At 56.4% G+C, this 17,723-nt stretch overlaps 8 protein-coding genes across 8 annotated transcripts; 4 read left to right on the top strand and 4 right to left on the bottom strand.

Moving 5' to 3' along the window:
* The first annotated feature begins 147 nt into the window (after positions 1-147).
* On the top strand, positions 148-3,496 carry K452DRAFT_247088 (uncharacterized protein). Its single transcript, XM_033538043.1, has 4 exons — positions 148-199; positions 264-484; positions 545-909; positions 961-3,496. The coding sequence occupies exons 1-4, from the start codon at positions 194-196 to the stop codon at positions 3,312-3,314; spliced, it is 2,946 nt and encodes a 981-aa protein (XP_033399440.1). The 5' UTR covers positions 148-193; the 3' UTR covers positions 3,315-3,496.
* Positions 3,497-4,508: 1,012 nt separating this feature from the next.
* Positions 4,509-7,289, top strand: K452DRAFT_161488 (uncharacterized protein). The gene is made up of 4 exons (XM_033535672.1): positions 4,509-5,557; positions 5,610-5,696; positions 5,748-6,831; positions 6,884-7,289. Exons 1-4 carry the CDS (start codon positions 4,777-4,779, stop codon positions 7,008-7,010), a joined length of 2,079 nt encoding a protein of 692 aa, XP_033399439.1. The 5' UTR covers positions 4,509-4,776; the 3' UTR covers positions 7,011-7,289.
* Positions 7,290-9,483: 2,194 nt separating this feature from the next.
* Positions 9,484-10,882, bottom strand: K452DRAFT_285759 (uncharacterized protein). The gene is made up of 3 exons (XM_033540163.1): positions 10,766-10,882; positions 10,449-10,685; positions 9,484-10,332 (listed from the first exon to the last, which is right to left on the bottom strand). The coding sequence occupies exons 1-3, from the start codon at positions 10,853-10,855 to the stop codon at positions 9,892-9,894; spliced, it is 768 nt and encodes a 255-aa protein (XP_033399438.1). The 5' UTR covers positions 10,856-10,882; the 3' UTR covers positions 9,484-9,891.
* Positions 10,883-11,078: 196 nt separating this feature from the next.
* On the bottom strand, positions 11,079-13,148 carry K452DRAFT_317175 (uncharacterized protein). The gene is made up of 2 exons (XM_033544037.1): positions 13,102-13,148; positions 11,079-12,906 (listed from the first exon to the last, which is right to left on the bottom strand). The coding sequence occupies exon 2, from the start codon at positions 12,870-12,872 to the stop codon at positions 11,172-11,174; it is 1,701 nt and encodes a 566-aa protein (XP_033399437.1). The 5' UTR covers positions 12,873-12,906; positions 13,102-13,148; the 3' UTR covers positions 11,079-11,171.
* A 150-nt stretch (positions 13,149-13,298) lies between these two features.
* Positions 13,299-13,608, top strand: K452DRAFT_224199 (uncharacterized protein; the record flags this gene model as incomplete). Its single annotated transcript, XM_033536680.1, has 2 exons — positions 13,299-13,356; positions 13,412-13,608. The coding sequence occupies 2 exons, from the start codon at positions 13,299-13,301 to the stop codon at positions 13,606-13,608; spliced, it is 255 nt and encodes an 84-aa protein (XP_033399436.1).
* On the bottom strand, positions 13,345-15,091 carry K452DRAFT_268053 (uncharacterized protein). Its single transcript, XM_033538871.1, has 3 exons — positions 14,612-15,091; positions 13,412-14,504; positions 13,345-13,356 (listed from the first exon to the last, which is right to left on the bottom strand). Exons 1-2 carry the CDS (start codon positions 15,075-15,077, stop codon positions 13,744-13,746), a joined length of 1,227 nt encoding a protein of 408 aa, XP_033399435.1. The 5' UTR covers positions 15,078-15,091; the 3' UTR covers positions 13,345-13,356; positions 13,412-13,743.
* Positions 15,092-15,365: 274 nt separating this feature from the next.
* On the top strand, positions 15,366-15,881 carry K452DRAFT_325659 (uncharacterized protein; the record flags this gene model as incomplete). Its single annotated transcript, XM_033544798.1, has 2 exons — positions 15,366-15,688; positions 15,776-15,881. 2 exons carry the CDS (start codon positions 15,366-15,368, stop codon positions 15,879-15,881), a joined length of 429 nt encoding a protein of 142 aa, XP_033399434.1.
* Positions 15,882-16,222: 341 nt separating this feature from the next.
* K452DRAFT_325658 (uncharacterized protein) lies at positions 16,223-17,358 on the bottom strand (the record flags this gene model as incomplete). The annotated part of the gene is made up of 2 exons (XM_033544797.1): positions 16,223-17,174; positions 17,318-17,358. The coding sequence occupies 2 exons, from the start codon at positions 17,356-17,358 to the stop codon at positions 16,223-16,225; spliced, it is 993 nt and encodes a 330-aa protein (XP_033399433.1).
* Between the last annotated feature and the right edge of the window lie 365 nt (positions 17,359-17,723).

Below are 17,723 nucleotides of genomic sequence, written 5' to 3'. Positions count from 1 at the left end.
CGTTTGCTGCCGAAATTATCCTCGCGCCATCGTCCGAGCCTCGCCAGCTTTTTTCGGCATCCTTCTCGCAGAAATTCCCTTCACGAGTTAGGAGAACCATTGGAGCCTTCTGGCCTCTGCCGCAATGGCCGCCGACAAGAGCATGGGACGGCCTCTGCCCAAATCGACGAAGGAGAAGCGAGACGACGATATTATGTTGGTCAGTGGTTTCTCCGTCTCCGAGCCACCCATCCATGTCCATCCAGTCTGACTGTCTCTGCCAGACCAACGACAGCAGCATTGTATCTAAAAGAAGCGTAGTAAAACTCTATAATGCTGATCACCCGGACTTCTTTCGCCCATTCGTGGGGAAGCACCACCGCCGGAACCCTCTCATTAACCGTGGTTACTGGCTTCGCATGAGAGCCGTCGAGCACACTGTCAAAAACTTCCTCCAAGAACCCTCTGACCGAGAAAAGGTCGTCATTAATCTTGGCTGCGGGCAGTGAGTAAGAACACGCCTGCAGGTGCCCGCCATCGTAACCCATTGTCTGACCCGCTCCAGTGATCCCCTGCCTTTCATCCTCTTACACAAATATCCTGAACTGGCGGGAAAGGCCACCTTCGTCGATGTAGACTATCCGCAGCTAATGCACAAGAAAAGAGCTTGCATCGCCCGGGATGACGAGCTCCAAACAATTTTTCCCTTCCTGAAGTCCGGGACGACTCCAACGCCCGACCTCTGGAAAGCTGGGCCGTATCTTGCTGTGGGATGTGATCTGCGCCAGCTATCACATTTGCAGCGTATCCTCGAAGAGCAGGTGCAAATTCACGACCGAGCCGTGCTTTTTGTTGCCGAGGTGTCCATAGCATACATGGACGTTAAGAGCGCGGATTCGGTTATCACTTGGGCTAGCTACTTCAAAGACGGTGAGTGGTAGTGCCTGTCCGATAGAAAGGTACTGGTACTGATCTTTCTAGCCCGGTTTTGCATCCTTGAACAGACGCTGCCGGACGGCCCAAACCATCCCTTCGCCAAGACTTTGCTTAGCCACTTTGCAAAGCTCCAAGCTCACTTGAAGGTTGTCTACGAGTACCCGACGCTGGGTGCTCAAAAGCGCCGCTTTCTGAATATCGGATGGTCCCAAGTTGACGTAAGATGTCTATGGGAACTGTGGGCAGACGAGGATTTTATTAATGCTGCTGACCGCAAAGCTCTTGATAAAATCGAGCCGTTTGACGAATGGGAAGAATTCGCACTTTACGCTAACCACTACCTCTTGTTGGTTGCCAGGACAGAGGCCGCTGCGATCGAGTCGAAGAGCGCTACCGCTGGCGCACAGGAACCAAAAGCTGTGGAAATTCCTATCCAAGCTCGAGCAAAATTAGAGAAGACAACTCATACTCAAGACCAAACAGTTTCCCGGCGTTTCGGTGCTCTATTCCACATCGGTCAAAATCTTCACCACCACGGCGGCTACGGAGCGCAGACGCGACTACACGACTGTGACGTATATTCTGCGACAGGCGAGTTCGAGGGTCCCAAGGAGCTGCCAGCCAAACTTCCCTTGATGTGCCATACCATTACCAATTTAAACGATCATGAATCACTCCTCGTCTGCGGAAGGGCTTCGCCGAGCAGAGCGGCATCTGAGTGCTGGTTGCTCACAAACCAGACATATAGCCGCGTCGACGACCTCAGCCCTGCAAGATACAGGCACTGCGCAGCGCCCATACTTCTGCCAGCTGAGGGCATCACGGAGCAAGGCGTGCTCGTTTTCGGTGGCAAGATCGGCACCGGCAAGGTCCTACGAGATTGGTGTTTCTGGAGCAACGAGCGCGGCTGGCAGTCCGTTCAATCCGATGATCTTTTGCCTGCGCCAAGGTTCGGTGCTGCGATGGCCGTCTTCGAGGGCTCCACGACGTCCGGTGTGCTGATGGGCGGTATGACGTCGGATGGGCTAGTGATCGGCGATATCTGGGAGTGGCGCCTCCACTGGGACAACGGCGTTCACGTCACTTGCAAGAACCGCACGGATGAGCTGGGGCAAATCAAGAACCTGGAGTACGGCAGGTTCGGAGCTAACTTAGTCCCTTGCCCTGAACTAGGGGAAGCTTCTTTCCTGCTGATCGGCGGCATCGCTAAGGACCGCCTCCAAAGGAGGGAGGATGAAATAATTGTCATCAAGATTCATGAAAAGCTTTCCGTCTCCAGACTCAGCTTACCTCAGCCTGAAAGTTTGCGCCCGCTATTCGTAGGGGTAGAGTCAGCTAGGCTTTCAGGAAACAAGATCTTGCTGGCTGGTGGAGGTGCCGTATGCTTTGCAATGGGCAGTTTCACTAACACTAGTAGCTCGGTGCTGACAATTAACCCCGCGATTCCTGAGGAAATAGCCCCAGATCCCGTGGCCAAAGCCAAATCAGGGGAAGAAGTTTGCCCCACAACCGATCCCACGGAACTAAACGTCACTGACGTAAAGCGAGTCAGGGTGGGGACGGAGGAAGACTTTGACGATCTCATCTCCAAAGGCCAACCGGCCATCATCGAAGGTCTGAATGTTGGTGCCTGCACGCAGCTCTGGACGCCAGAATATTTGAAGGAGCGCCTTGGGTCCGAGCGCCACGTCATCGTAGACTCGAATCCTACGGAGAAGATGACGCCCATGACCAAGAGCCTCTCTTCCATCGAGCAGCCATTTGGCGAGTTCATGGACAGCGTCAGCGCGGGCGGGACAACGTACCTGCGCTCCGTCGTGGACAAGCAGCCCACGAAATTGCACGACGACCTCCCCACGCTGGCACCCGACTTCCAGCTTCCATCCGCGCTTAGCCGGGTCGCACGTAGACTGCACAGCTCGCCGCTGTGTATTTCGGGCGCTGTCGCGCCGTGGCTGCATTACGACGTGCTAGCCAACGTCGTCTTCCAGATCCGCGGGACCAGGCGGCTGCGGCTGTTCGCGCCGGCGGATGCGCCGCAATTGGCGTACGCGCCGGGAGCCAGCAGCAGCGACGCCGACGCCTTCGCGTCGGAGCTGGCGCGCACGCTGCGTCCCCTCGATGCACGTCTGCGCCCCGGAGACGCGTTGTTCCTGCCTCCGGCGTGGAGTCACGGCGCGCGGCCTGAGGACGGGCCCAGCATCGCGGTCAAGTGCTTCTGGCGTGACCTCGAGCCCGGTACGTACGCTGCAGGCGGGGATGTGGCGGGCTACGAAGAGGGTCGCAAGGCCATTGATCGCGTCGCGCAGGCATTCGAGGGCTTGCCGCGTGGGCTGCGGGTGTTTTACGCAAGTCGGATGGCTGCAGAGTTGAAGGAGAGGGTGGAGATGGGGAGGTAGGAGATAGATAGTACAATGGTCGGAGGGGCAGATATTGTATAATTTACATGCCCCCCGTGAGAAACGCATCCAACCGCAAACGCAGCCTCTGGACCCACCTCCGGAGTGATCTGGGGGGAGCGCTTAGAAGGTAGCGCTGCCCCTCGTGAGTAATATCGCCTAGCCACGAGCGCAGTCTCCGCATCCCCCCACGGAGTGATCTATAAGGAGCGTTTTGGAGGTGCCGTGAGCACATACCTATATAGAGCTATAAGTGGGATAATATTTAAATTCAGAGCGACTTGACGTGCCTTCGCGTCCACGGGGATGTGAACAAGGCCGGCCGTAGCACACATCAATAGAAAGAGGGATCGCGAGAGCGCACCCGAGCCAGCGGGAGCCAATCGGGAGGCGCAGGCAGGCCCGCAAACAGAGGTCAGCACGACGAACGCAGCAAGCGCGGCGCCCAAAACAGTCGCACGCCGTGTCGCGGCCGCGTGGTGGTGGGCACGGCGCACTTTCTCGAGGAGCATCTCTTCTCCCCACGGCCCTTCTTAGGGAGGCGCAGCAGGACGATTTGCAGCATCATCATTAGCCTTCTCACGGGTGAGGTCAGTCCGCAGGCGGGCCGAATTGGACGCGGGCGCGGAATGGCGGATGCGGAGAGGGCGAGAGAGCGATCGGCGCCCGCGCGTGTGGGTGGAGATTGGACCGTGCGGTGGGAGCCCCACTGTTTAGCTGCGAGGAGCTTGGGGACTTGCCGGGCCTGGCGGGAAGGGCAGTTGATTATTGAGAGAAGCGGCTGGCTAGCTGGCCGACGGCTTGGGCTTGGCTGGCTACGAGGGGGGAACGGCTTTCACCTCGAGTCAGGGTTCACCAGAGAGAGAGAGGTCTCACTCTTCCATATCCCAAGCTACAAGATAAGGAGGCTGCTGCTGATCGGATGAGTAAAAAAACAAAAAAAGGCAGCGTGTGGAGCAAACGGCAGACGGGGCAGACGGGCAGACACTGGCGCAGCGCAGGAACCCAAGCGTGGCGAGCCAAGCCGGCATGATGTGACACAATTCGCTCAGCCCATCCATTCAGAATAAACACCACTCAGGCGGGGGAAAGACACATACATGCGCCGCATTCCCGTGCCACCATGGGCCACGCCGACTGACAATTCTCCGACCGACCATCTCTCTCTTTCCCTCCGACCTCCCCGACCTCTCCCACCTCCCCCATCGCCGCCTCTTTGTCCCACGCTGCTGTTGGTTTGTACGCCAGCTGTCCCAATTCCTCGCGTCGCCGCCCGCCGATCCGTCACTGCACGATACGCCGTTTGCGCCATCTGCCGGCAGCCAACCGGCCTGCCTTCACTCCCGACTCACCTTCACCCCGATCTCCCCCCCCACTCCACCTCTCTCGCTCGACCATCCCGCTTCTTCCTCTCCGATTCTGCTTCAACCCCACACCGTCTCGCTCCCTCACCCCAGCAGCAATGGCTGCCGCTGTCGCCAGGGCCCCGCCCCTCCATTCGCGCTCGCCGACGCCTCCCCCGAACCTCAGCTTGAACACTACCACGAGAGGCACTCCGGCACCGGTGCCGAACAAGCACCTCCCCGTCTGCAGCCCGGGCCCCCAACCTGCCCAGCGTGGCCTTGAGACCCCACCCTCGTCGCCGCCATGCAAGTCGGCCATCATTGAGATGGCCTCGGTGACCTCACCTCCGGACAACTTTCAAAGAATCTCAGACGAGCCTCCCGTCTACAAGATAGACGCGAGCACCCTGGCTCAGGCGGTAGAGCACATTGCAACCCAGCCCCTACCTGACCCAAAGAGCGTCTTCCCTTGGCTCCACGGACTGCATTCTGAGAACCAGATCCAACTTGCCTTCTTCGTCCAGCGTCGGAAGTCACTGCGTAAGGTGCCCAAATGCATCAGAGGTCTCACGATCGTCAAGGCTGGCGGAGATCTCAACTCCTCTAAGCTCAAGGGTGCCGTCCCGCCTTCCGAGCTGCTCCTCACCCAGAACTCGTCACGCGAGCCTGCATCCTTCCTTGAGATTGACCCGCGCGACGGATTTTCAGTGCGCAACTTCCAGATCCAGGCCTGCAAGATGGCGACTGTCTCAGACATTGTCGTCTACGGTGACGAGAAGACGCCCCGCTCCGAGGTTCTTCAGCTGGCAGAGAAGATTTCTGGCGCTCAGAGAGCTTGGAAGGAGAAGCACGTGGCCAGCGGTTCAGAGGTGCAGCATTTCAGTACTTTCATTGTTACCGGTATGTCTCAACCAAAAAATCCTCGCGATCTAACCCTGATACCTTCGAACAGATCCTTTCAGTGTATTCGAAGAACATCACAGCAACATTGTGGCAGTCGATTCCAAGGGCTGCATGACGGGAAATGTCATGGACTTCTGTAAGTTTAGACATCAAGTGAAGTGAAGCAAGCCACTGACATCTATCTTAGTCTACTGGGAACGCCTTGAGATGTGTACCATGTCACGCGCTTCTGAGATCAGCAACAACGTCTTCCTCGGCCCTACTCCAGACCCCGACATAGACCCTGAACCAGTGCAAGACTTTGACGTCTTGATTGAAGCTAGCGACCAAGCAAACTTTCCCGACGCACAGTTCCTTAAGGCGGCTCAGCAGATGTTGAGCAACCCTGATCACGACAAGCTTAACATGGCGTTCCCTTCCTCTGGCAGCATCATGCCCCCAACGTGGTCCCACAATGAGGTCGACAGCCTCATGGCCATGTGTGAGTGGATTTATAAAGTCGCTAACCCTGCGGATGCGGTCGATTCGACCGCTGACAAGGACGGCGATACTGCGATGGATGACACTGCCGTCGCAGCCAAACCCAAGACTAAGAAGGTTTTTATTCACTGCGCAGACGGCTACACCGAAAGCTCTCTGCTTGGCCTTGCCTACTTCATGTACGCCGAAGGTCTCCCCGCTCACGAAGCTTGGGTGCGCCTCCACCGCGACCGTAGTCGCAATTTCTTCGCCTACTCTTCAGACGTCGCTCTCTTGCGCAGCATCCAGCCACGCATTCTGCAGGCCTCCCCTACTTACGAGGGCGGCATCACTAAACTCATGGAGAACCCCACCTGGATGGCCAAGGTCGACGGCAGCCTTCCTAGCCGCATTCTGCCTTACATGTACCTCGGCAACCTCAACCACGCGAACAACCCTGAGTTACTCCGCGAGTTGGGAATTAAGCGCGTCCTCAGCGTGGGTGAGGCAGTCTCCTGGCCCAGGGACATCTACGAGCAGTGGGGCGCCGAAAACATGCTCTACATCGACCGTGTCCAGGACAATGGCGTCGATCCTCTCACTGATGAGTTTGCCCGCTGCTTGAAATTCATCGAGCGCGGGAAGACGGACGGCGTTGCCACGTTGGTCCACTGTCGCGTGGGTGTCTCCAGATCGGCTACCATCTGTATTGCCGAAGTTATGAACGAACTGGGCTTGAGCTTCCCAAGGGCCTACTGCTTTGTTCGCGCTAGGCGCCTCAACGTGATCATTCAGCCTCACCTTCGCTTCACGTAAGTTAGATCTACATTCATGCTCTGGAACAAGCACTGACTCGTACATCAGATACGAACTCCTCAAGTGGGAGGAATTCCAACGCCAGAAGCGTGGCGAGCCACTCCGTCGCGAACTTGAATGGGCCAATGTCGCACGCGAAATTGCGCTCATGAACCGTCCTTATTCGCGGCAGTGAAAGTTACCCCAGTATTATAACATATGTTCAAATATCTACACTGATTGGACCTTCATTTACAGACAGCGGAATACGTTTACTTGTCTCACCTATTTCACGCCTGTCTTCACGCCTTGTCCGCCTTATGCAGCAGGGGCTTCTTCCGATTTTCTTCGATTTCCTGGAACTTCTTCAGCAGCCGCTGCACCGTCTTAAGCAACTTTTTCGGCAGATTGTGCAGCTACTGCTATATCTTTACAACACACTCGACGATGGCACGAACCTGCCGCGCCTCATACTTCGGATGTTGATTCTAGGTGCCACTTTGATTGTCATCTTCCTGCTGGTGGCGGGTGTGCAAACCATATACGCTCGCTCCCTGATACGACATCACGAGACCATGAATGAGGGGTTTATGGAGAAGGCGAGAGCCATTAGAGCCTTGCTTACAGAGATGGATAGACATGTCCAGTCTACGTCGACAGGTGTCTCGGTGCATGCAGAGCATGCGCAAATGCAGACACGCAAGGCTAGACAGCTCTTGGCTTTGCTTGAGGCACTGCAGCGTCAACAGCGCAGATGAGCGTCGTTCAGACTTTCTTCCTCTTCACGGATCCGTACACCTGGGCAACGGGCCAGACCGCTGGAGCAGCAGCGCCGTTCTGCCGCCGCCATCTTCGTGTTTTACTTTCCTGCTTCTTTATTTTCTGGCGTTCGGCTTCTTCTTGCGACGACTATCTTCGCTCTGTCTATGGACTACTTGCTTTCGACCACTACTACGCTAGCGTGACATTCACGCGAAAGCCTTTCGGCGCGCCGGCTGAGGACCGAAACAAGGCGGAACTCTTCACCCTAGCTGTGTCATTACTTTTCAACTGGTGCTTTATCCTTCGGCCTCTGGAATCGGGGCGTCCACATACTGGTGGCCTTTTATATCCTGTCTTTTCCCCCTTTTGTTTCTCCGCTCTGCTTTTTCCTCTGCCAATGCTTCTGCCGCTTTGATGCGCTTTCCCTGGACACCAACAGGGCAAACTGGGATGGATGGGGCTCGGTCGACTGGTTGTCGGTGGGGTTTAGGCGTCTTTTACTGCTTTTCTTGTGGTTGTTTTCTTTCTATTTGCCGCCTTTCGACTTCTTCGTTTCTCAACACACTTTTCGACGATGATAGGGGTTTTTGATGGCCGTTCTTCGCTTCTTTTGCTACTTTTTCTTCTTTCTTCACACTCTGTCAGGCATACGGACTTTGTAGGTGGGCTCTTTTGACCACCCGCGGCGTGAACTTAGTATGGGATCCACTGTTCACGAAATACTTTTATAGTTTCTAAAAAGTAGCCTAGGCTGGGATTTAACTATTCGTCTTCACTACTAGACAATGCTTTAAGAGAGTTGGTGACTTTTGCAAGGCCAGATTGTGTTGCCAGAAAGTCGGGTTCGGTTTGGTCGTGATCAAACGTGAAGGGCAGGCAAGGCAAGTCAGCAGCCCTCGCACCAAGCCCAACACGGCTAGCGCGCCCGACAATCCGCCGCCGGCGGGCGTATAAGATTTCTTTCCCTTCGGGCGCAAACAATTTTCCTCCTCACAACGCCAACCACGCAACGGTAAGTCGACGCCCTTTTCGCAATTCCTTTTTCGCACAAACACACACACATGCACACATGCGCGCGCGCGCACGCGTCGCATGCACGACGGAGGAAGCCAGCATTCCAACTCGAATGATGACAACCGTAGAACACATGTCTTCTTTTCCCAGCTGAATCGCCCATGAAGAACTCAGTCTTTCCGGGCTGCCTCTCGCAGGGCGGCCTGCTACTTGCCAGTACACTTTGTCTGACCTTGGAAATTTGCTTGGCTTCCTTTCCTCCCCGTCGTCTGTCACGCACGAACGCGCGCTCACTCACGCATTTGATGTGTGTTGGAGTCTGCTCTTGAGAACTTTGTGCTGACGTTGGTGGTTTAAAGACGGTTTAGGTTTGATCGTTTTCGTTACGTGTAAGCGCGTCGTCGTTGCTGCCGCTGTCGACGCGGAGGTCATACTCGGTGGTGGTGCTGGTGCTGAGGACTGCGAGGAGCTGGCTGCCGGCTGTATCGCTGCTGCTGCTGCGGAACTTACTGCGCAACGCGTGCAAATTCCTACTACAAGGTACGTCGAGACATTTGCTCTGCAATTTTTTTGCTTCTACAACTTCACTATCCCCTCCCCACCCCATCGTAATGATGAAATCCATACCACATTCGCAGTTTTCACGCTAGCCGTCGACAAGAACCCATCTTAGACGGTCGTTGAGCGCTCAATCTTCCTTGGATGTCTGAACCTCTATTTTATCACTCGTTTTGCATTACAGTTGTTTTTGCTGGGCTTTGCTAACGATGGGATGCAGATTTTTTATTTTAGCTTTCTCTATGCTAGCTGCTGTAGTGGTTATAATGAATGTTTCAAACCAAAATTTTATTTGGATGTGCTTCTGTGATCGTGATGCTTGTGTCTTGTTCGTTGCTCGTTCATGTCTTGAGTGCTCATGTAGGTTTTTGCCCGCCAGTCCTGCACCAAGCTCATGCTCCATGTATGTATGAGCCGTAAAGCTTGACACTCCTCGAGATCCAGCAGCTTCTACTCATCGCGGCTTGCTTGGGGCTTCTTGCTCGCGGCGGACACGACGTCCGACGAGCTGCCTGCCGGGCCCTCAAACGCCCCTACGTCTCCATATCCCAGCCGCGATCCCAGGTTCTTGGCCCTGGTCAATCCGATCGTCCTCCCGACGCACTCAAGGCGCCTGAAACCGACGATCCCTGCATGACGTCCGCTATTCCGTAGGTAGGGCTATATACCTAGGTAGGCAAGCCAGGCACAGCACCACCAACCATAGCATAGTAAACTCTCCATCAACAGCGCGTGCGCCCCCCTCATTTCAACACGGCCTTAAAGCCATAATACGCCTGATCCATATCAAAATGGAACTCGCGGGCCTGGTCCTCGGACAGCTGATCGACCGCCTTCATCTGGTTCAGCGCAATCAACCACTGCACAATCTTGCCCTTGTTCTCAAACTCGCGGTTCGTGACGCGGTTGACCGACTGGATGATGTCGCCCAGCAGCGGGTGCAGCACGTCCTTGGTCAGCAGGCCCATCTTGATCGCGTCCAGCAGCGTGATGAAGTTCTCTGTCGCCGAGACGACCAGCGTCGCGTCTGCACCGCCGCTGCCGCTGTTGCTGTTGCTGTTGCCCTCCTCGCCGCCCCCGCCCCTGCCCCCGCCGCCTTGTTTCGTCGATGCGCGGTGCGACGGCTGCTCCACTGTCGCTGGGATCCCGACTCGGAGCCGTTCGGTCGCGCGCGGGCACTCGAGCTGTTGTCACCAAAGCAAGTCAACACAAACCGCCCAAAGCCCACCCAGCCTTGCACAAACCCCACACACAGACACACACACACACACACACACAATCAAACACAGACAGCACTCACCCCCCACTCGCGCTTGAACGCCTCCAGCTCCCCGAACCCGCGCTGCACGCCCTCGTCCGCCAGGTTCGACTTGTACTGCTTGAGCAGCCGCGCGCACGTCTCCGTGTACTCGGCCTCGCCCACCGAGTCCTTGAGGAACGCCTTCTCGAGCGCGTCCAGCGTCGTGATGATGCTGTACAGCTCCGCGAGCGACTCGTAGAGTTCGCGCTCCGCGCTGTTCGCTGAGAGCTTGACTTCCTGTGTGTGTGCGCGGGTGCGGTGTTAGCTTGTGCTTGTGAGTGGGTGTGGGTGTGTGGATGTGAGTGGGGTGCGCGCACCTCGTCCAGGTTGATGGTCGCGGTGAGCGACGACGTCGGCGTGTAGCTGTACGGCGTCGGGGCGTAGGGGAGCGGTCGTTGCGCGTACATTGTTGTTGTAGGTTGTGGGTGGTGGGGTTGCGTCGTGGTGTTGCGGAGCAGGATGCGCGAGAGCTGGAGGCTTGAGCTCCTCCGCGGCGGTTGCCCGAGGCCCCCCGTCAACGTCACGGCGGCATCGTGACTAAGCAGGTACGTTGGAGATAGGTATGGACCTACTGACTGCTGCGCGTACACTAATAGGTATCACGCAGGATTGGAATGACAGGAAAGCAGAGCAGAGTTTCTTTTCATTCGTAGGAATGCGTACACATTCAATCGTACAGATTGTTGCCAATCGCAACACAGCAACCCAATCCACCCACACCCCCTACATTCCACTCCACTCAATGCTAAATGCCCTCACTTCACCCTCATTCTCACCCTCCCCATCATCACCCTCAACCTTCCCCCCAATTAAAAACCCCTTCTTGACACCTGTACCCAACCGTCCTCCTCCCACCAAGCGCATCAAGTCAAACTCCTCGTTCCAGCCCATCCCCACCGCCAGGAAGTGGCTGTGGAAGCGAAGCGGGTCGCCCGGGTATGCGCAGTACTGGCAGCCGAAGCGCAGGCCGGGGGAGAGGTAGTAGCCGCGGGAATGTAGGTGCGCGAAGAGGGGATAGGAAGCCGGAACGGGAGGGAGATTGGAGCGCGAGGTCGTGGCGACGGCAGTGGTGTTGGGAGGAGAGGGAGGTGGCGTGGGCAGGAGGGGCGGATGTGAAGTCGTCGGCGTGATGTACCAGCGCTCTTCGATCGTCGTGGGTGTACCGGCGTGAGAAGAGGGCGGCGGAGCAGGAGCACCAGAGTCGAACAGCGAGTCGTGCGCGCTGGCGGTGTCACTCTGCTGTTGCTTCTGCTGCTCGCGCGCTTTCTGCTTCGCCGCGCGCGCCTGCGCGATCTTGTCCGCGTTCTTCTTGAGCGCTTGCTCCTTGAGAGTGTCCGACTTCTTCTGGTTTGCCTTCATGGCATCGACACCCTGCTTCTTCATCGCGCGCAGGAAAGCCTTGCGCTCCGCGGCGCCCAAGCCTCCACCGAGCAGGCTCGCGCTGTGCGCTGCTGCGTCGTCGACAATGTATGCGGCATCTTTCTCAACGAGCAACCGTGCCTCCTCTGGCATCAGCTCCAGCGGTGTGCCCAGGAAAATATTTTGTTGCGGGTGACTGGGGAGCGTGCCGATCAGAACGCCAGTGATGTGGTGTTGGCGGCGGATGTACGAGATGTCATCGGTGTTGTAGAGCAGGTACCGATTGCCAACATGAGAGATCGGGATGGGTGCAGCTTTAGATGCGCCCTTCTCGGTCCCCCACTTGTGTTGCGGTGTCACGGGCCGTGATGAAGAAGAGGTATGAGGGTGCCGTTCGGGGGACGGCGCAGGAGAGCGTTCAGAACGACGAGCACGAGATGCCACTGGAGACTGCGGATCCTCTAGGGATTCGGATGGCGGAAACCTCCCGTCCAAGCTTATCGGCGAAGTAGAAGCCGATGACAACACGTCTTCAATGCTGGGAAGAGGCTCAGAAATTGGTTCAGGTGTAACGAAAACAGCTTCCAGTTCATCTACAGACACGTCCGACACCTGGGAAGGCTCCGTCTCGAGTACCATCTGCGGATCTACTGGCGCCTGTGTTGTCGAAACACTGAGATGCGGGAAGACATGGCCCAAAGACCTTGGGGGAGACCCCGAAGCAGCATTGTCATGGTCTTCAGACGGCCGAGTCTCTGGCTGCTGCTGCTGCTGCTGCTGAGACTCGTACTCGTCACTATAAGAGTCGTCACTAGGCGTCGTGTCGAGATCCCCGATCTCCAGAGGCTCAAACACTTGCAGCCCGCCCTGGCCCATGGGCGGCGTCAGCCATGGGAAGACATGCGCGAGGCCCTCAGTTCCCAGCCTAGAAGCATTTGGAGACTGCCCTATCTCCTGCTCTGGCTCCTTCCGCGGCTCTTGCTGCGGCTCTAGCTGCGGCTCTAGCTGCGGCGAAGTTGGCTCGCTCTGGAAAGGGAAGACGTGTGATAGACCCAGGCCACTCATTGTCTTTTGCTACGATGCACGTAATGTGTCTGATCTGATTGCGTCGTTAGCATACGTGCTTGCGCAATGCGTTGTGTGTGTGAAAAATGCGAAAGAAGGATGCAATGTCATTTCTAGAGCTTTATTTGTAACTTCAATAACCCAGAAGGTTTCAGGGGATTGACAGATTGGTAATAATGTTTATAATCATGTGAAGGTGTGCGTTGGATGGAGGAGAGTATAGACTTACGTTGATGGCGATGCCTCGTGGAGGCTGTCAGTGTTGCGATCACATTGTGAGCGCGAGTGGAGAGAAGAGTCAGAAGAGAAGTCGCAGAATTAAGTTGGGAAATTTTTAGTGCCGCGTCCGTGCGTCTGCCGAATTCCTGCCGTGCTTTCGACCCACCTTCCTCCCATCGACATCGACATCCGCAAGATAGAATAATAATGGACGTCTTGATTTTGTTGGTCTTGGTTTTCTTTATCCCGCTAGTCTTTTTCATAGGTAAGCCTTCCTCTACAACCGTTTCTTTCGCATCACCCGGCTAATCCCAGCTTAGCCTGGCTGGCCGTGTCATCATGTCTTGGAGACAACTTCCGAGCAAGAATAGCTGGTGTCTCTGTTAATTCACGTCATCCTTCATTTGGTCGGAGCTATGCCAGAACTCTGGGATCTGGTGCGGCCCAATCTGGCTGGGAACAGATTGAAATGGAAGACATGTTTGACCATACTCATGAAGAGGACGATGATCTATGATACTCTTTAATTGTATTGTATGGGCCCTTTGTTCGGAATTTCTGAACATGAGCACGTGGAAGAGCTAGGAACCAAATCCCGAATCGAGGCTTCTATCCAGCAATCCAGAAGGACAGCAAGAAGGCATCCGTTTCCTTAAAAGTCAATATCGACCTTCGTCTGCTTTCCCTTCCCCTCTTCCGGTCCCATAGTCAGGGCACCCTGTGCCTCCGTATCCCCCTCCACAGGCGGCAGACTAAACGGCTTGATGACGAACTTCCTCCTGCTCATCGTGAACGCCAAGTCATCGCCGACGCCAGCGACGCCGCCGCCACCACCACCCCTCTCGTGCCACACCGGCAGCCTATGGACTCTCAGCATACCCTGCGGCCGTTCCTCGTTCGCCGTCGCTCCACTCGAGGTCGCCAACTCGCCGTACGCGTCCATCAGGTGCGGGAACGGCTGCAGTTCGAAGACGCCATCCGAGAGCAGTTCGCACCAGCGGATCAGGCCCGTGCTGCGCGGGTAGAGCTCAAGCGGAAGACTGAGGACCGCGGTTAAGCGCGTAGGGTATTTACGGAGAAGTGCGCGAAGGCCGTGGAGGAACTGCAGCAAGAAGGAGGGCTGACTAGCGTGCGGTGGGTAGAGAGCTGGCGAGAGCAGGCTGGGTACGAGAAGACGGTGGATAGTCGTTGCGGGCGTTGAGGCGAGTTGTGCGGAAACGTTTTGTAGCACTGGTAGGAAAGGCGAGGTTGGCTGGTGCGGTGGGGGGAGAGGAATGTAGTTGATCGAGGTCCCTGAAGGGAACTCGAGGCGCTTAGCAAGGTCGAATTTGTGGCAGAAGGGTGGAGGTTCTGCTGCATCTGATGCGCCGGGCGATCCTGGAGCGGCACCTGCTGGGCTACGGTCCACTGGTCCTGTATGCAAAGACACGAATTAGCTCATGGCACTTAGAGAACAAGTTGGAGGCATAGCGATTTATTGATATATGCTACAGTGTAATCCGAGAATAGGTCCCACACACCTCTGCTGCCGCCTATCCTCTTCTCCGCGTCGATCTCGCCCAGTCTTTCGTATCTCCACGCTATCTTCATCCGCTCTTTCGATTTGCCTCCGTTTGTGCTCTCGACTTCACCATCAGCCACGCCTATCAGGCCGGGAAGTTCTCTTCCCCATGGTTCCGTAAACCCTGCGACGTGCACCTTGTGTCCTTGCACCACTCCTTCGGCAGCGTAGTACCTCAAAAGCGAGCCCGCAAAGTCCGTCGTCCCGCTTTCCTCGATGAGAAGCGACGACCCAAGCGCGAGTCCCGCATGGCCGGCAAGGATGCTGTCCAGCGAGTAGGTACCAGTGGAGGTGGTCGGGCGGCCATCCACCGGAGACGGCCGCACGCCAGGAATGAAAGACGGCGCAGTGCTCGCGACAGAGGCCGGCGCTTCGTTGCCCGCAGGCGTGCGATTGACGCCTACGTTGCGCTTGCGGAAGGCCATGGGCTGCTGCAAAGTCGATGGCGGGGCTTGGGCGGGGCAAGGAAAAGAGGAAGCTCCCAAAATTCGGTTCTGCTGCGTGCCACCGCCTGCGGACCTCTGGTCTTTCGCATCGCGCCGCATCGCATCGCCGCGTCAGGGAAATATTTCGACCGCACGCCAGGGACAAAGCGCCAACGTCTGCTATTCTCTGACCTTGCCACCACCTTTCTGCGACCGACCCGCGCATCTAGTCTCTCTTACCAGACCTCGTAATCACCGTCCCTCCGTCGTCCGCGCCTACCCCACACAATGGCCGACTCGCAGCTCTTCGAAGACACGTTCGAGATCACGGGCAAGGTCGACAATAAGTACGACCGCGTGTCGCGCGTCAGCGGCATCTCGACCTCGCACGACGGCACCGAGTTCTCCCTCGATGTCAACCACGAGCTGTACCCGCTCAACCAGCACGAGACTGTGCAGCTTATGCTGGCCAGCACGCTGAACCTCGACGGCACCAAGGACGAGAAGGGCTGGCGCGAGCTCGACTCCAATGAGACTACGCTTGCTGACATGTACGACTATGTCTGCCATGGCAAGGTGTACAGGTTCGAAGAAGGCGATGGCGACAAAATGTAAGTTCTGCAAGGCCGGCGCAAAAGTCGATTTGCGCTGGTTAGGGTGGGCATGATTCTGAACACATTGCTGATGATTTCCTGCAGTGGTGTCTACGTCTCCTTTGGCGGTCTCCTTCTTTACATCAGCGGCCCTTACAAGAAGCTCACGCCGCTCCGTATCGACTATGTCTACCTACTGCTCAAGAAATGAGCGTAACAATACGACGTGGGGTATTTATCCTTCTATCCGGCAGCATGCCTTGAAACAAGAGCTGTAGCAAGATATGCAGAGACCTGCCATTCACGATTCCGAACCTATGAATGACCGGGTGCAGCCATTGAATGGGCGGCAATATACATTGTAGGCGTTTGGAGGTGGTTTGATCTGATGAAATTCTATTCCCAAAAGCGTTGGCGTCTAAGAGCTTGAAAAAGCTGAAAGAGCATAGCGAGAACGGGTATAATACACTCGAGACATCTTACTTGCATTTACCGCCCGAATTATGCATGCTTCACCTGTGATTTCTTTTTCATATCTCACCCTCTTCTCTTCTATTTCAAGCCATGCACTCTAACAGTCGGAAACTCGAAGCGGCGGTGCAATCTCGAGCAGATTTCCAAGTAATCCGGCTCGTTTTCCGGCGTCAAAATGCCGTGTCTGATGAGGAAATCCAGCGTCACCACAGCGCAGTTCGGCTTGAACTCGCCCCTCCTGAGATTCGCCCTGACTTCTTCGAGCGAGAGAAGCGCGAAGCCCTCCACCTCGTTGTCGTTCGGCTTCGGTATGACGTCGTCTGGCAGCTCCAAATCGTATACATACTGCGCCTCGGGCTGCAGCAGACCCGTCTCTCCACCGGCGCGTTCGTCGCGAACGTGGAAATACGAAACCGTGCCGACTGCCTTCGCCTTCGCTTCAACCAGCTCTGCAGGCAGCGACGCCTCCTCCTCAGCTTCCCTGACCAGCGCCTCCCTGGGCAGCTCCCCAGCCGCCAGCCCGCCAGCAACGGTGTTATCCAGCATACCGCCATACGTCTGCTTTGACTTCGCCCGGCGCGGGACCCAGAAGTTGAGCTCTTCACCGACGGTTCCATCCTCAGACTTGGACTTGCTGCGGGTGTAGCAGATCATATGGATGCCATAGCTGACAATGCCGAAGAGCGGGCTAGCACTGCGCTCGATCTTGAACAGCAGGGCTCCGTTGCGACCGTAAACGGGGTACAGCTCGTCGCGCCAGCCGGACAGGATCTGGAAGTGGCCGGTCTCGCGCATGGCGCGGGTGGTGGCAGCGATGACGGCGGTGCGCGAGGGCTCGTCGAAGCCGGTGTTCAGGGTGAGGGTACGCTCATCGTCGTTGAGGGTCCAGGTGGGCAAGCCGCGCAGGACCTCGGCGACGCCCGGCAGCACGAGGCCCAGGAGCGAGTCGTCATCGCCGGCGATCTGCAGGCTGTAGAGGCGGTCGAGCGCGGCTTCGTAGAGGTGTGGTGCGGTTTCATAGTAAGGGAAGCTGGGCGAGGCAGAGGCGCGTGTTAGCTAGCTTGGTCCTTCGCAGTAGTTAAGCAGATCCATCCGGGTGCCAGCTGAGCGGATGACATGTGTGATTGGCGGGTGCCACAGTGTTACTGTGGCGGAGAGATCACGAGCACTCACTTGTCGCAGTCGTTCATCAAATCGAGGTTGGTCTTGTCCATTTTGGCGGGCTTGATCTGCTTCAAACTAGCTGCGTGTAGGAGTACGTGTACGTGTAGGATGAGGTGACGGGGTGGAAAGTCGCTGATGAGGCTGTGAGGCTTGGGAGCTTGCGTACGAGCCAAGACTGGAGGATTTAGTCATGTCAGCTAGGCCCCCTCCGCAGCACCCCAGTCGGACCACGCATAAATTAATTATTATACGACGTTTGAACCTGCGCCGCGAATGCCCTGGTGTTTGTCTACATGGTGCTGTGTACCTATGGTGGTTATCGATAACGCGGACCCTCTTTCACGTCAGACGTCACGAGAAATTTCTCGAACGCCTGAGCCGTTTCTGGATGTCCCTAGACAAACCACAAAAGCTC

The sequence above is a fragment of the Aplosporella prunicola genome (assembly GCF_010093885.1).
Source record: "Aplosporella prunicola CBS 121167 unplaced genomic scaffold K452scaffold_8, whole genome shotgun sequence".
Lineage (NCBI taxonomy): Eukaryota > Fungi > Ascomycota > Dothideomycetes > Botryosphaeriales > Aplosporellaceae > Aplosporella > Aplosporella prunicola.
Note: the sequence above shows the minus strand (reverse complement) of the source record. Positions and strands in the feature narration are given on the sequence as shown.

Bases quoted from the DNA above. Each gene is read 5' to 3' on its own strand.
- K452DRAFT_247088 (XM_033538043.1), top strand. The intron at 485-544 runs GTGAGTAAGAAC...GACCCGCTCCAG, and splicing joins ATTAATCTTGGCTGCGGGCA to TGATCCCCTGCCTTTCATCC. The intron at 910-960 runs GTGAGTGGTAGT...TGATCTTTCTAG, and splicing joins GGCTAGCTACTTCAAAGACG to CCCGGTTTTGCATCCTTGAA.
- K452DRAFT_161488 (XM_033535672.1), top strand. From the start codon at position 4,777: ATGGCTGCCGCTGTCGCCAGGGCCCCGCCCCTCCATTCGCGCTCGCCG. The intron at 5,558-5,609 runs GTATGTCTCAAC...ACCTTCGAACAG, and splicing joins CAGTACTTTCATTGTTACCG to ATCCTTTCAGTGTATTCGAA. The intron at 5,697-5,747 runs GTAAGTTTAGAC...CATCTATCTTAG, and splicing joins GGGAAATGTCATGGACTTCT to TCTACTGGGAACGCCTTGAG.
- K452DRAFT_285759 (XM_033540163.1), bottom strand. From the start codon at position 10,855: ATGTACGCGCAACGACCGCTCCCCTACGCCCCGACGCCGTACAGCTAC. The intron at 10,686-10,765 runs GTGCGCGCACCC...GCACACACACAG, and splicing joins CGACCATCAACCTGGACGAG to GAAGTCAAGCTCTCAGCGAA. The intron at 10,333-10,448 runs GTGAGTGCTGTC...TGGTGACAACAG, and splicing joins CGTTCAAGCGCGAGTGGGGG to CTCGAGTGCCCGCGCGCGAC.
- K452DRAFT_317175 (XM_033544037.1), bottom strand. From the start codon at position 12,872: ATGAGTGGCCTGGGTCTATCACACGTCTTCCCTTTCCAGAGCGAGCCA.
- K452DRAFT_268053 (XM_033538871.1), bottom strand. From the start codon at position 15,077: ATGGCCTTCCGCAAGCGCAACGTAGGCGTCAATCGCACGCCTGCGGGC. The intron at 14,505-14,611 runs GTGTGTGGGACC...CTTTGCATACAG, and splicing joins GAGGATAGGCGGCAGCAGAG to GACCAGTGGACCGTAGCCCA.